This window comes from Podarcis vaucheri (assembly GCF_965113315.1).
Source record: "Podarcis vaucheri genome assembly, chromosome: 14".
Classification (NCBI taxonomy): domain Eukaryota; kingdom Metazoa; phylum Chordata; class Lepidosauria; order Squamata; family Lacertidae; genus Podarcis; species Podarcis vaucheri.
Genome location: NC_138752.1, coordinates 16,540,265 through 16,555,169, shown reverse-complemented (window position 1 = coordinate 16,555,169; position 14,905 = coordinate 16,540,265). Strand labels below are relative to the sequence as shown.

General features: G+C 44.2%; 1 protein-coding gene across 2 annotated transcripts in view; it reads left to right on the top strand.

Annotated features, from left to right (window-relative positions):
• Nucleotides 1-801: 801 nt before the first annotated feature.
• BNC1 (basonuclin zinc finger protein 1) overlaps nt 802-14,905 on the top strand; it is a 37,110-nt gene continuing 23,006 nt past the window's right edge. The window contains exon 1 of one of the 2 annotated variants that reach the window (XM_082198397.1): nt 802-951. Coding sequence is in view for 1 of the 2 variants with exons in the window: in XM_082198396.1 (XP_082054522.1) it covers nt 1,215-1,223 (9 nt within the window). In the remaining variant the exon portion in view is untranslated. Of the gene's footprint in view, nt 952-979; nt 1,224-14,905 lie in introns of those variants that run through there. The other variant, XM_082198396.1, reaches the window with a different exon arrangement.

The window sequence follows — 14,905 nt, the reverse complement described above, 5'->3', positions numbered from 1 at the left end:
TTCATTATATATCATCTCCCAAAAAGCCTTAATCTTCGGGCACGTCCACCAAAGGTGATAGAAAGTACCTTCAGTTTCTTTACATTTCCAACACTTATTATCAGGCAAATGATAAATTTTTGCTAGCTTGACTGGGGTCGTGTACCACCTATAAATCATTTTCATAATATTTTCCTTTAAGGCATTACATGCTGTAAATTTTATCCCGGTGTTCCACAACCATTCCCAGTCAGCAAACATAATGTTATGACCAATGTCCTGTGCCCATTTGCATGACCTTACCCCCAGGTTCCAGGTTCTTGGCATAGCTGTCAACCGTCCCTTATTTGGCGGGAAACTCCCTTATCCCAGCGCCGTGTCCCGCTGCTCTCCCTTATTGATGATGTCCCTTAAATTTCCCAGGTTTCATGCTCGCCCAGCTTGGGAGAGAAGCAGCGGCTAGGGGTCCTCTGCTGCGCAAGAGAGAGCGCGCTGGCACCGTCTTCCTTGCGCAAGGAGTTCCATCGGCCCTTCCCCGCCTGAGAGAGTCTGTAACCTGAAGCGTATGTAACCTGAAGTGTATGTAACCTGAGGTACCACTGTACTAAAAAATGAAAAAGGTGGGAAGTGTTGCCCCCCCCGCCTTAAAAAAAAGCAAAAACAAAGAACATCACACCAAGCTATACTTGCAGAAAGTTGTTCACATTCTTGGGAAGGAGCAAAAAAATAATAATATAGGCCTTAGGTTAGCTGCATTGATTTAATGCCTTAGTTAGGCGGTAAGAGCAGAGGTAGAGAGACTCTCCCTGCATTAGGAGAGCCTGGGGTCGCCCTGACTCCTTTTGATCAAGTCTCTGTGAAAGATGAGTGTCATGCCCTCTCCCAGCCAGCTGTGAGGGGTCTGCCCTGTGACTGGAGAGGTCTGCCGAAACACTCCCCTCCGGAGCGCTGAGGTGGGAGCATCCTGGAGAGGTGAGAGAGAGAGGCAGTCACAACTTAGGACTGTAGGTTTCTGGAGGAGGGATCTGATTTCACTCCCCTGTGCTCACTCTAAGCGCACATCAGGCGTGGAGGTGCTCTCTGCTTCAGACAAGGGTAAAAAAGACCAAGGCGTGTGATGATTCTGCCTCCCTTACTTGTACAGACAGGAATGTTTCCTGGTTCTTCTTTGTACAACTCACAGCAGAGGGGATGGGAAACTGTTTTATAGCTCTCAAAACACATGCTCCGTAAGAATGTCGGAGGTAAGGAAAGTTCTTTTGTAGTTTCTGCATGGATTTGGGTTGTCCTCCCTCCCACCCCCCTTTCCCTGCTTGCAAGCTCTTGTGCTATAGAAATAATGCTATTTGCTGTAATTGCTTCATTATCCTGGGATAGCAAACAATAAGATTTCAAGGTGCTACACACTACGCAATTTCTTATTTGACTGCTACCTTGTGTTTTGGAATTATCTGTTTGCTTAACAGACTGAGCCTAAGCAGGTTTGCACAGAAATAACTCCATTGATTTATTTCATCTTTTTTTCCTTTTTAAAAAAACTGATTCAAAAGTAAGTGTGCTTTGCACAGCAAACCTTACTTACTAAACGCTGGCCTTCTGGACAAAATGCATCCTAAACGATGAGATTGCCTTCCTTTGCCTATAAGTTATTGGAAAATCATTGTGATAAAGCAGAATCGGACCGCCAATTAATCTTTCCCCCGTTGAAGCATCAGGATCTGTAAATCATGATGACCTGACAATGTTTAATCGTACAGGTCCTGGTTGTACATTAATAGCTATAAATGTCATGATTTGTGACTTCAGTGTGTTCTGAGTCAAGTGCTCTAAGCAAATACATTATCATTATTGTGATGTTAAAAAAAAATAAATTGCACAGGAGACCAGACACTGCAATTTTGCAAAGGAGGTTTCTTTGGGAATCAGACCAGCAATGTTGTGTGCTTTTTGTATATAGAGTTCATTGCTGACCATAACGTGTCTTGCAAAATAGGCATTGGGGGGAAGGGGAGTCCCTTGTCACAAAGTTGTTGTTTGTGCTTTTAAGATACAAAGAGAACTAGAAGACTAAATCATTACATCCCAGACTGGCAAACACCGATGTATCTTTTGGGGTTTTCTGTCCTTTGTCATTTCATTCCGTAAAAAAAGCACCATCACAAAACTGTCAAAACAGACTCTTGTGCTGTCTTGCTGGCATAGCGAAAGAAATATTTAATGTTACTTTCCTGCTCGGTGAACACACCAAGCCTCTTGCCACCATACAATCCCTTCCCTTTTAAAAAAACATTTGCTTTAAAATAAAAGCGATTACCCGTCAATTGAAAATGTTTGTGAGAAAGAAAGGGGGGGGGAGCAATTTTATACAGATGTGTTCCACACTCGATAACTTTGGATTCTTGGGGAAACAATTGTTTTCTAGTTATAGAGACAGAGAAAAAATGTTTCTGCTTAACAGCACCTGAGTTAGGTATGGAAGACTGGTAAAATATGAACATTAATTGTTATTTTTGAAAAGTGGAAGTGGGGAGCCGGATTTATAAATTGTACCACTGTTTTTTTAGGTTGAGCTTGCTGCTAAAGTGTGTTAGCAATCTCTCTCTCTCTCTCTCTCTCTCTCTCTCTCTCTCTCTCTTTTTGATCATGCAGTTCTTTGGCTCCTTGAACCTTGGGAGGTGATTGTTTGTCTTATCTTCTGGTGAGCTAACTCTGCGCTGTGTTGCAAAACCTTGAGGCATGTTGTGCTCCTTTTTACTGTTCCGGGAGCCTGCAACTGAAGTCAGCTTCATTAGTTTCACTGATGGCACATCAGTGCGCGGCTGGTGTTGCCGCTTCCTTCCAGCTAGACCCCAAGCATGACTGGGGCTGCCTTGGTTTGGATAAGCTTGTAAGGATTTGTCAGCCAGATGTGACAAGATTGTCAAGAGGGCGAGTAAAGGAGGAGATCTGATATTAATCAGTGCATAGCTTGGAGCCAAACTTTCTCAAATGCAGTGTAGCAACATGTTCTTCTCATTTACTGTGCCTCTTTTGTGGCTACAGATCTGCCACTGTGCGCCTCTGACGGTTAAAGGGAATGCCAGCTAATCGTATTTAATTGTAAAGACGAAAATTGTGGGTGGGGTGCGGAAAATGAGTGTATCTTGCTATCCATTAACTTGCTTTTTTTTTAAAAAAAGGGAAAAAATTATAGTGCAGGTTGCTGCTGTTTACACACAGACACTCAAACAGAGCGAAAGTCCTGGGATCTCTCTTTTTGCAAAGTAGGCGGCTGTGGTTACCCATTGTAACACTGGGATCACAGCACAAATTGCCAGAGATGCATCCCGTCTTCAATCGCTGGATGTTGATTTTTAGGGATAGCGACAGGCCGTGTGGGCTGCTCTCCCTCTTGGGCTCTTGAGGAGCAGAGGCAATCCGTTTAATTAGTTTGGGAAAGGGCAAGCCTCGCCATCGCTGCGTTGCCTCGGTGGACTCTTCCAAGACTGCGCACATTTAACCTCAAATCCATTATGTACAGTGGTACCTCGGGTTAAGTACTTAATTCGTTCCGGAGGTCCGTACTTAACCTGAAACTGTCCTTAACCTGAAGCACCACTTTAGCTAATGGGGCCTCCTGCTGCCGCCATGCCGCCAGAGCACGATTTCCGTTCTCATCCTGAAGCAAAGTTCTTAACCTGAAGCACTATTTCTGGGTTAGTGAAGTCTGTAACTTGAAGCGAATGTAACTTGAAGCGTATGTAACCCGAGGTACCACTGTACTAGGATACAGGTAGCGGCACTTCTCCCAAATTGAGCTTCCTTTCTCATTTAATGTTCGCTGGTGCGATTCATTTCTTAACTGATGCCGTATATTTTAGGATGGAGCGAGCTGGCAGATTAAAAAAAAAACCCGTAGGAACTTGCAAATCTGCCTTGTCGTCTTTAATCGTAAAGAAGAAAGTTGTGGGTAGGGTGGGGGAAATAATGTATCTTGCCTTTGTCCATCTAACTCTATACTGTCTGCACTGATTGGCAGCTACTCTCCAGGATTTCAGGCAGGGAGCCCCTCCCAGCCCTACCTGAAGTTGCCGGGAATTGAACCCGGACCTCCTGCATTCCAAACAGATACTCTACCATTAAGCTATGGCCCATTCTCAAAATATTGTGATTATTATTACTACTACTACATCCTTCCCCAAGGTTCCCAATATGAAAATCCAAGGAACCATAGTGGGCACATCAAGCGATAATGGGAGGATTGGTCTATCAATCTGGGTAGCAGCAACATATCCTCCAACGTTTCTCTGTTGGAAACAGAGACGTCCTATTCCATCATCTTCATCATACTCCGCCCATCTGACTGGGTTGCCCCAGCCACTCTGGACAGCTTCCAACATATATAAAAACATAATAAAACATTAAACATTTTTTTAAAAAAACTTCCCTACGCAGGGCAGCCTTCAGATGTCTTCTAATGGTTGCATAGTTACTTATCTCCTTGACTCTGGGGGGGTCGCATAACTCCATCCCCTCCAACATTTCTGCGATGAAAATAGGGATGTCCGAAGGAAAAGCGGGACATTCCAGAATCAAATCAGAAACTGGGATGGCTTCTGTAAATCCAGGACTGTCCCTGGAAAATAGAGACACTTGGAGGGCCTGTGCTCTAAATCTTTTGGGTATTATTACTATTATTATTACTGGGACGCAGGTGGAGCTGTGGGTTAAACCACAGAGCCTAGGGCTTGCCACTCAGAAGGTCGGCGGTTCGAATCCCCGCGATGGGGTGAGCACCCGTTGTTCGGTCCCTGCTCCTGCCAACCTAGCAGTTCGAAAGCACATCAAAGTGCAAATAGATAAATAGGTACCACTCTGGCGGGGAGGTAAACGGCGTTTCTGTGCGCTGCTCTGGTTCACCAGAAGCGGCTTAGTCATGCTGGCCACATGACCTGGAAGCTGTACGCTGGCTCCCTCTGTCAAAAAAGCGAGATGAGCGCCACAACCCCAGAGACTGGACCTAATGGTCAGGGGTCCCTTTACCTTTACCTTACTATTATTATTATTATTACTATTATTATTATTATTGCTGCTGCTGCTGCTGCTACATTCTTCCCCAAGGTGTCTAGTATGAAATTCCAAGGAACCTTATGAAGTTCCATATTGGGCACATCTAGCCATAGTGGGAGGATTGGTCTGTCAGTGCTGGGTAACTACAATGGATGGAGCCACAGTGAATGTAGCTTCTGTATTCAGAGGTAGTATGTAACCTGGACTACCAGATACTGTGGACAGCTAACAGGGACTGAATCACCCCCTTCATGCCTTCCTTTTTAACTTACAGAGTAATTTCACTTGCCACCATTAGAAGCAGAATGCCTGGCTAAAGGAATGAGTCTCAAGGTTGTGGGTTCGAGTCCCGCATTGGACGAAAGATGCCTATATTGCAGGGGGTGAGACCAGATGACATTCATGGCCCTTCCCAACTCCGAACAATAGCAGTGGCACCATTAGTGTAGGCCAGGCATAGGCAAACTCCGGCCCTCCAGATGTTTGGGACTACAATTCCCATCATCCCTAGCTAACAGGACCAGTGGCCAGGGATGATGGGAATTGTAGTCCCAAGCATCTGGAGGGCTGGAGTTTGCCTATGCCTGGTGTAGGCCTTTAGGGCAGGCAGCCCAGGGTCCCATTCAGCAGAATAAGGGGCGGGGGGAGCCACAAAGCGCCACAGGGTTTCCCACCACAATTTGAAGCAAGTGAAATAATGCACATTACCACCAAAAAAGCACCACTCCTCAAGAGAACCATTAAGTCCCACATCCAAAATTACCACTGCCCAGCAAAGGCAAATTGTGTGACTGCCTTGGGACAGCTGAGCAACGAACGAGCAACTGCATTCTTCCTTTCAATTGATTATTAGGAAGGTTCCTTTTGGTACCTGGGGGCCTGTTTGGAGATCCTGGAAACTGTCACAGGCACCACAAAATACCCAATGCACAGAAGGAAAGCTGGTGGTGCTCAGAACCCCCTAAAAATAAACCAAAACATATATACCACCCACCCCCCAAAAAATAAAACACAGGCCAAAAATAAATAAATCATAAATCATATAGTGCACCCTTCAGACAATAGGTGACTCCTGCTAAACAACACAAAAAGCCCAAAAAGCCAACAACTCTCATGAAAATAAAATTAGTAGTGTAAGGTTGCCTTGGCAGGAACCAAGAGGCTGTGTCTAAGATGCCCGGGTGCCAATGGGTGCCATACTCCAGTTGTACTCTCTGGCGAGTCATTCCAGCTTTCCACAGCCAAAGAAAACTCTCCAGAAACTTCAGGCTGCCCAATGTGGTTGTCATCTGTACATCTTGTTGTTGTTGTTTAGTCGTTTAGTCATGTCCGACTCTTTGTGACCCCATGGACCAGAGCACGCCAGGCACTCCTGTCTTCCACTGCCTCCCGCAGTTTGGTCAAACTCATGCTGGTAGCTTCGAAAACACTGTCCAACCATCTCGTCCTCTGCCGTCCCCTTCTCCTTGTGCCAACATCAATCTTTCCCAACATCAGGGTCTTTTCCAGGGAGTCTTCTCTTCTCATGAGGTGGCCAAAGTATTAGAGTCTCAGCTTCACGATCTGTCCTTCCAGTGAGCACTCAGGGCTGATTTCCAGAAGAATGGATAGCTTTGATCTTCTTGCAGTCCATGGGACTCTCAAGAGTCTCCTCCAGCACCATAATTCAAAAGCATCAATTCTTCAGTGATCAGCCTTCTTTGTGGTCCAGCTCTCACTTCCATACATAACTACTGGAAAAACCATAGCTTTAACTATACGGACCTTTGTGGGCAAGGTGATGTCTCTGCTTTTTAAAATGCTGTCTAGGTTGGTGGCCATTAGTCAGCAAAAGCATTCCCTTCCTGCTTTTTTTCTCCTGGGTAGACCCAAAAGTTTGTGACTTTTGGGTGGTCAATTTGCATGTCTCCAATACTATGCTATAAAAAGCATTTCAATCAGTCATCAGATTAGCAAGGGCTCGTTTCCTGTGGTACCATCCAGATGTGGAACTCCAACTCCCATCATCCCCGGCCTGCATCAGGGATGATGGGAGCTGCAGTCCAGCAATATCAGCTCCCTTTGGTTCGCATTGACTGACAGCGACTGCCCAGGGTTTTAGACAGGGGACATTGCCAACCCACCTGGAGATGTGAGAGTTCAATCCTGGGACCCTCTGCATGCAAAACAGTTATTCTACCGCTGAGCAACTCTCACTCCCCTAAAGCAGGTATAGGGAACCTTTGGTCTTCCAGGTGTTGCTGAACTGTAGGCTATTAGACCTAATGGGAGTTATAGTCCAACAGTACCTGGAAGGACAAAGTCTCCTCACACTTGCCCTAAATCATGGTCCAATATTCATGTGTATATGGTTGCATTCATATGGCATTTTTTTCCATTTCCTGGCATTCCCTCAATTGTTACCGTATTTTTCCGTGTATAAGATGGCCCCTATTTTGGGGGATTCAAAATTAAGAAAACACACTATGCACTATCCATGTATAAGACAACCCCTTTTTAAAATTTCAAAAATTTAGGAAACAATGTAGTCTTATACATGGAAAAATACAGTAATTTCTGCCTTCTATTTGAGCTTTCACATGGCATAAAAGCCACTTCCAGAAAGACAGCAGAATACAGCTCAAGTTTATCACTCATTGCCACATTATTAGCAAACAGATTTTTTCTAGAAGCAAATAACATGAAAATTAGTGTTACACTTGTGCTGTCTTTCTGGGGCTAGCGTTTAATGTCATGTGAAAGCTCAAACAGAATGCTGAAATTAAGAGTGGGGAAGCGTCAGGAAAACGGAATAAACTGCTATTTGAATGCAGCCTATGTCCAAAAAGTGTGGGAATAATTATCTGTTTTTGAGCGCTCATGAATTTGATCTCGGATTCCCAAAAGGTGAGCGTCAACACTGACTAAAATTTGGACTTCCTATGTAATGTATACACTGATATATAATGCAAAGAAAACCATGCATGCTATAGCCCTTAGAGATTTAGGATTTGATTGTTAGTGGCGCATCATCCCTAAGGCTTCTAGTGCTTTTGTACATGATGCTTAAATTGCTTTCGAGCCTCATGGACAGAAAGAGATGTTGGAAGTACAACAGAGATCATTCCATGTGTGGCTTAAGGGTTAATTCTTTTCTTAGTGAGTCAGTCAATGAAGAGCAGCAATGGTGGTGGAAATAGCCTTTAGTGACCACACAGCGGTGTGATCATCAGTAAGGAAGCACATGCTCCAATTGGCTGCATAGTTCTGAGGGTGTTTAACTCTGTATGTTTAGGTCAATGTCTCCCTGCTATGTGCAAGTAACAAAGACAAAACCTCTCTGTTTTTTTCTCCTCAGACTTTACACGGTTTTTGTTCAGTTTGCTTAGCAAAGTGTTATGAATATTTATTTTCCCTCTGGACTCTATTTGCTCTATTTAAGTGAAGAGAGAGAGAGAAATTTGTAGTGCAATTGAGCATTCTGGCCAATGTGTAGGTATTGCTTTAGCATCAGAAACCTCATGTTAAAACGCCGCTTCAGATCTTGCAGGAGGACAAGATCTTCTGTGGTTTCAGCTGATTTAGGTCACATCCATAGTTTACCCGTCAAGCATTCTTATACAACTTTAAACAGATATGGCTCCCCCCTCCAAAGAATCCAGGGGACTGTACTTTGCTAAGGGTGCTGAGAGCTACAATTCCCAGCACCTTTAGTAAACTACATTTCCCTGAGAGAGCCATGACTGTTAAAGAGGTATAGGAGTACAGATGTGACCTTAGCTCTCGGGCAATAAGAAAACCTACATCTGAACTGGATCGTGCAACTGTATCTTATGCAACTCCATACATTTTAAACTCAACCACACAGAGTATATGCACAAGATATCATCAACAACGTTAGAGACTTACGCAATATATTTTTTGCAGTTTACATTACACAATGTAAAACAGAGAAAACCACACATATTCTCCTGAGGATGAGCACAACAGATTTTTAATAATTGCCTCTAATGATGCAATGCCATCGTGTTAATTTTCAAGCAGGCAGCATTCCTTTCCAGTGACTAGAAACTTTGGGAAGGGGAACAGCTTTTAACTTTGGCCTTAAGGAGTTGACCATTCAAATAAAATCTCCATCTTGGGAGACGATTTAAAAAACAACAACAACAACTTGGGAAGTGGAGAGAATTTTTAAACTTAGCTATCCTGAGCTAGTTGTGGTAGGGAAGAAATCTCTATTTACTTTTTAACATGCTAGGCTAAATAGGTCCATGGCATGTTGAAGTAAGTGGTGGCAACCGAGATGTTTTTCTGCTGGAAAAGATTTGAGGTTGAATACATTCTAGAGTCAAGTAAGCTGATTTTGAACTAGTTACAGGAAGAACTGAAAATATGGAACCAGTAAAAGTGTGTGATAGAGTTGTATCAGGCAAGAATGAGCTACAGGATGACTACTTGCAGATCACAAAAAAGAGGACTAAAGAGGCCACTGATTTGAATACAACTTGCACTTGCTAATTTTTAAGTATAGGTGCACCTTTAGTAACAGTTACTATGATTTACGCAGAAATACGAAACATCTCACCATAATGGAGAACACAATGACCAAGGGACGATATGCAGGCTGACTGCCACTGGCTTTTGATGAGTACCGTATTTTTCATCCCATAGGACGCACCTAGTTTTTTTGGGGGGAAATAAAGGAAAGATTTTTTCCCTTTATTTCCCCCCCAAAAGCAGGTTGGGGAAACCGAACCAGATCAAGGAACAGCGGGATGGCGGTGCTGCGCCTCCCTGCTGTCCCCCGAGCTTGTGGGGCTGGCCGATGTCTGCCCGGCGCAAGGGGCGCCCTGCTTCAGGGTGCCCCGCATGCCAGGCAGCAGGCTGCTATTCACAGCGTGGGGAGCCCTGCGGGGAACTCCTGCAGGGCTCCCCACGCTGCGGATGTCTGTCCGGCACGCGGGGCGCTCTGCTTCAGGGCGCCCCGCCTGCCGGGCGGCAGGCTGCTATCCACAGTGTGGGAAGCCCCGCGGAGACCTCCCGCAGGGCTGCCTAGGCTGCGGATGTGTTCCCAAAGTGCCGGGCGCTCTGCTTTCAGCGCGTCCGGCGCTCCGGGAAGCAGGCTACTATCCGCAGCCTAGACAGCCCTGCGGGAACTCTCCAAGCTTCAGCGAAAGCTTGCATTCACCCCATAGGACGCACCCAGATTTCCCCTTCATTTTTGGAGGGGGAAAAGTGCGTCCTATAGGGCGAAAAATACGGTAACTTTCCATTCTCCTTCAACTTCACTCCTTTTTCTTAAGGTTCTTTACTTTTGAAATCAACTTGCACTCTACAGCCCTTCAGAAAGAGGAGCGAAGGTGAGTCTGTGATCCTTCAGAAGTTGAGTCTGTGATCCTTCAGAAGTTGTTGGGCTCCAACTTCCATCAACCCCAGCCAGCATGGTCAATGGACAGGGAGGGTGGGAGTTGTAGTTCAGCAACAGCTGGAGGCACACAGGTTCCAGGGAAGCCCAGAGAAGGGTCACCGCTCAGGGGCAGAACATCTGCATTGCATGCAGAAAGTCCCAGGTTCGATTCTAGCATCTCCAGGCATGGCTAAAAGACATTCCGTCCGAAACCAGCCACAGCCAATCAGGGTAGACCAGATAGCCAGTGTGGTGCCCTCCAGATGTTCCTGAACTACAACTCCCATCATCCCTGATCGTTTGCCAAACTGGCTGTGGCTAATGGGAATTGGAGTTCAACAGCATCTGGAGGACATCACAGTGCCTCCCCCCTGGAGTAGACAATACTGGATGGAGCAATGGTCTGCCAAAATGGCAGCTTCCTGCGTCCACTTGAGATAATGGGCATGAGATGGCCCACTTAATTTAAACAGAGACAGCTCTCTTTTTCCATATTTTAATTTTGGGGAAGGACTGAAGTTCAGTGGGAGAGCACTGACTTCGTTTCTGCTGGATCCCCTCTGCTGCCCCTGACATTTCCAAGCAGGAGACACTGTGGGGCTGGGAATGGGCTGGGAAAGACTTCTGAAACCCCTAAGACCTGCTGTCAGTCAGACTAGGCCAGCCCTTGTCAACCTGCTGATGGCTGGGGCTGAGCCCCAGACTTCTGAGGCACCTGGCCAGGTTAGCAAAGGCTGAGCTAGACTATACTGAGCTCGATGGACCAATGAGGTGACTCTGCCCTAAATAGTAGCAATAAATAGAGTTAAGCCTAATTCAGTATAATTGAACTCAATGGGTCTTACTTGGGAGCTGACATGTACAAAGTATGTGCAAAGTATTGGCAAACCAAATGTCAACTTTAAGATATATTTTTAAAGTTTATCTTTAGAAACACAGTAGCCCTAAATAAATTTGTATGTTTCTTTTCTTCTACCCTACCCTTTGAAGGTATAACTCTCACTAACCCATAAGTTAACAACACATGCTCAACAGGACTTCTCCATTCATTTCAATGGCGGTGAATATCTGCCTGCCTTTCATTTTAAAACGGAGAAATCCTGGCATACAGAAAAGTGTACACACAGATTTGGATCAGGGCATTATATCCTACATTTTGCAAATGTATACTGGCTTCATCTTCTAATCTAGACCTTGAGTTTAAAAGCATATTTCAGAGTACATCATGTGTAGAGGGTTAGGAAATTACCACCATATGACATTATGCCACATCTTAATTAATTAATTAGATCTCTTACCCACCTTTCACCATAAATTCCCAAGGCAGGTTACAACAATACAATAATCCAGTTATCATGCCCCTCAACATTTCTCTGATGAAAATACAGATGCCCTATTTAATATTATCATTGCTTTTTTCTAAAAAATAAAATAAATGTTTAAGGGTACTCTCATTTTGACTCAAGAAAATCACCTGGAAAGGAAATGAAGCCGTTGATGACATTGAAATGAAATGCTGGGGTTCTAGCAATAAGGTAAAACTTAAGACTAAACCAACAACAGATAAATTAATGGGCTGTGAATTTGCTGAACCAACTTTTAAAAGGGATACAAGAACGGGGGACGTGAGGAAGTCAGGAAAATATGTGAATTTAAGATATAAAACTAAGAAAGAGGGAATTTTTGTGTTTTTCCTATATGTGTTTTTTCTTTTTATTATTAGTTTTGAATGCATGTATTTTTGTATTTTTGTGCTTAATGTTGGTATTGTTGTATTTTGTATGTATTTGGTGTTTTTATATCTTTTTTGTCTTTGTCCCTGTATTTTTTTTTAATATTTGGCATTGTTAAAATGTATTTTTAAAAAAAGAAAAGAAAGGAAATGAAGCCGTCGTCAGATTCACAAAATGCTTAGGGGTATGTGTACCCCTGCGTCCCCCCAGAAAACTACTGATTAATAATAATAATAATAATAATAATACCCCACACATCTGACTGGGTTGCTCCAACCATTCTGGGTGACTTTCAACATATCTGAAAACATAATAAAACATTACACATTAAAAAAAAACTTCCCTACACAGGGCTGCCTTCAGCTATCTTCTATAGGTTGTATAGTTACTTATCTCCTTGACTTGGGGGTCGGAAAACTCCATACCCTCCAACATTTCTCTAATGAAAATAGGGATGTCCTAAGGAAAAGTGGGACATTCTGAGATCAAATCAGAAACCAGGATGGCTTCTGTAAATCCAGGACTGTCCGTGGAAAGTAGGGACACTTGGAGGATCTGAGTTATAAAAGCAGGCTCCCAGATTGCCTTTTAATGGGCAGTTATGCTTCACTTCAAATCCTGCCCTCTCCTTCCCTGGCAATCATCACTGTGTCCTAAATCTTTCTGTGGCACTGAAATTCTGCTGCACGTCGTCTATCTACCTTTTGAATCTTGCAAGTTCTTGTAAATTGCTTCAGGAATCCTTCTGGATGTGTTGTAAACAACAGGGAAATGCACGAGATGTGCTAAGAGAGGCCAACTGCCTAATAAACAGACCCATTTAATTTTATACCGCTGTTCTTGACGTTTTGCAGGCAGTTCCCAAGGTTAATCTCAGGGGACCGGGGGCACGACTGAGCTCAGAACTGATCCAGACCCAGTTCAGTATAGATCTCACTGTGGGGAGATGAAGAAAAATGGGAAATTTTGTCATCGTAAAAGGGTGTCAAGTGAGGTGGTGCATTTTTTCTAAAACGGAGGGTGTGAGAAGAAAAAGGATTTCGGGGAGGGAAGAAGATTTTAGAGCAGCCGGAGGAAATATTTTGAATGGATAATGGCACCCAAGAAATTAGATTCCTGGAAGGGAAGGAAAAACACCCTCTCTTGTTTACAGGCCGGCTGGTACCAAGCTCGCCAGTCTATTAGCAGAAGCTATAAATCACTCTCTCGTTCCCATCATGTACACAGAGCAGAGAATTTGGCATTTAGATGTTCTAATGACCTAAACTGCACTTGGGAAAGAATTTCTACCTTAATCCAGAGACAGATGAGTTCTGATAACGGTCTGCTTTCCATTGCGAGACCCACAAATCTGCCAGCTGTCCTGTTGGTCGAGTTTTGCTCTGGGACTGATCTACCTCTTTATCGCCACCCTGAATGCCGACTACAAAGCTGTCTCTGTTTAAATTAAGCGGGCCAGAACAAAACTTACAGTGACATTTGCCTGTATAGAAGTATCTGTTTTCATGTGTACTGTCATCCCAAAGGTAGAGGTGTGAACCAAGAAGCCTTTGATTCAAACCTTCGCTTTGGTAGAAACTTATTCAATGGAATTATATACTGATTTCCTAATTTATACAGTGCCACCCGTGAGCATGGTGGCACTTTAAAGATTACAAAAGGACAGGTCCCTGCCCTAATTTGCTTACAATCTAAAGACATATGCAGGGGAAACATACAGGGAAAGCAAAAGGGAAGCAGGACTGTACAATGAAATAATATGCAGTTGCTTTAATTGTGCATTCTTTGTCCCTCAAGCCTCCCATCTCTAATGTGCTATTTTTCTAGAAAAAGAGGTGCCAGGACTCACCATGAACACCTCCCTCGTTCTCTTAGAATGACAATGGCGCTCACCTGAGAGGTGCCAGGACTGAGTTCTGGTGAGTTCTGGCCAAAAAACCCCCAAAACCCCAGTGTAGTACAGTCATACCTCATGTTACAGACACTTCAAGTTACATGTTTTCAGGTTGCGGACCGCGGGAAACCTGGAAGTACTGGAAGGGGTTACTTCTGGGTTTCATCGCTCATGCATGCGCAGAAGCGCTAAATTGTGCTTCACGCATGCGCAGAAGCGCCAAATCGTGCTGGCGCAGACACAGCACTTCAGGATGCAAACGCTGCAGGTTGCAGACGTGCCTCCGTCACGGAAGACATCCGCAACCTGAGGTTCCACTGTACTCGTTCTTGACTACCTCACAGGGCTGTTGTAAGGGTTACTGAGTTAGTATATCCAGTGGTATTTGAGCATTTGGAAGAAGCATCCATAAAAGGCCGTAAGTTAATATTAGCAACAAAGAAAACAATCAATTGTTGTGGCAAGTTATGTCAGTTCCATAATTCCTTGGGAAGAAGGATTGACTATTAAACCACTCTTGGAAATGTCACTCTTTGAAGGGAGTAGGGGTCTTCTAACTACCCCCAGCACCCTTGACAAGCCACAGAACCCAGGATTATGAGGGGAAGCCATGACTGTTTAAAGTGGAATGATACTGCTTTAAATGTGTGGTGCAGATGGAGCAGATGGAGCTATTCCTGTTGGTGGGCAGTTTCGGTGCCCTCACTCTCCCTCCTTATGGTTATTTATGTTTAAATTGGACAGACGGGACAGTCCTTCAAATGGAGGAATGCTTTCTGTGAGGTGGGACACGCGGCCATTATGTCTTTAAATTGTATCGTATATACTGATGGTCGACGCTGCAGTAAAGTTATATTGGCGATG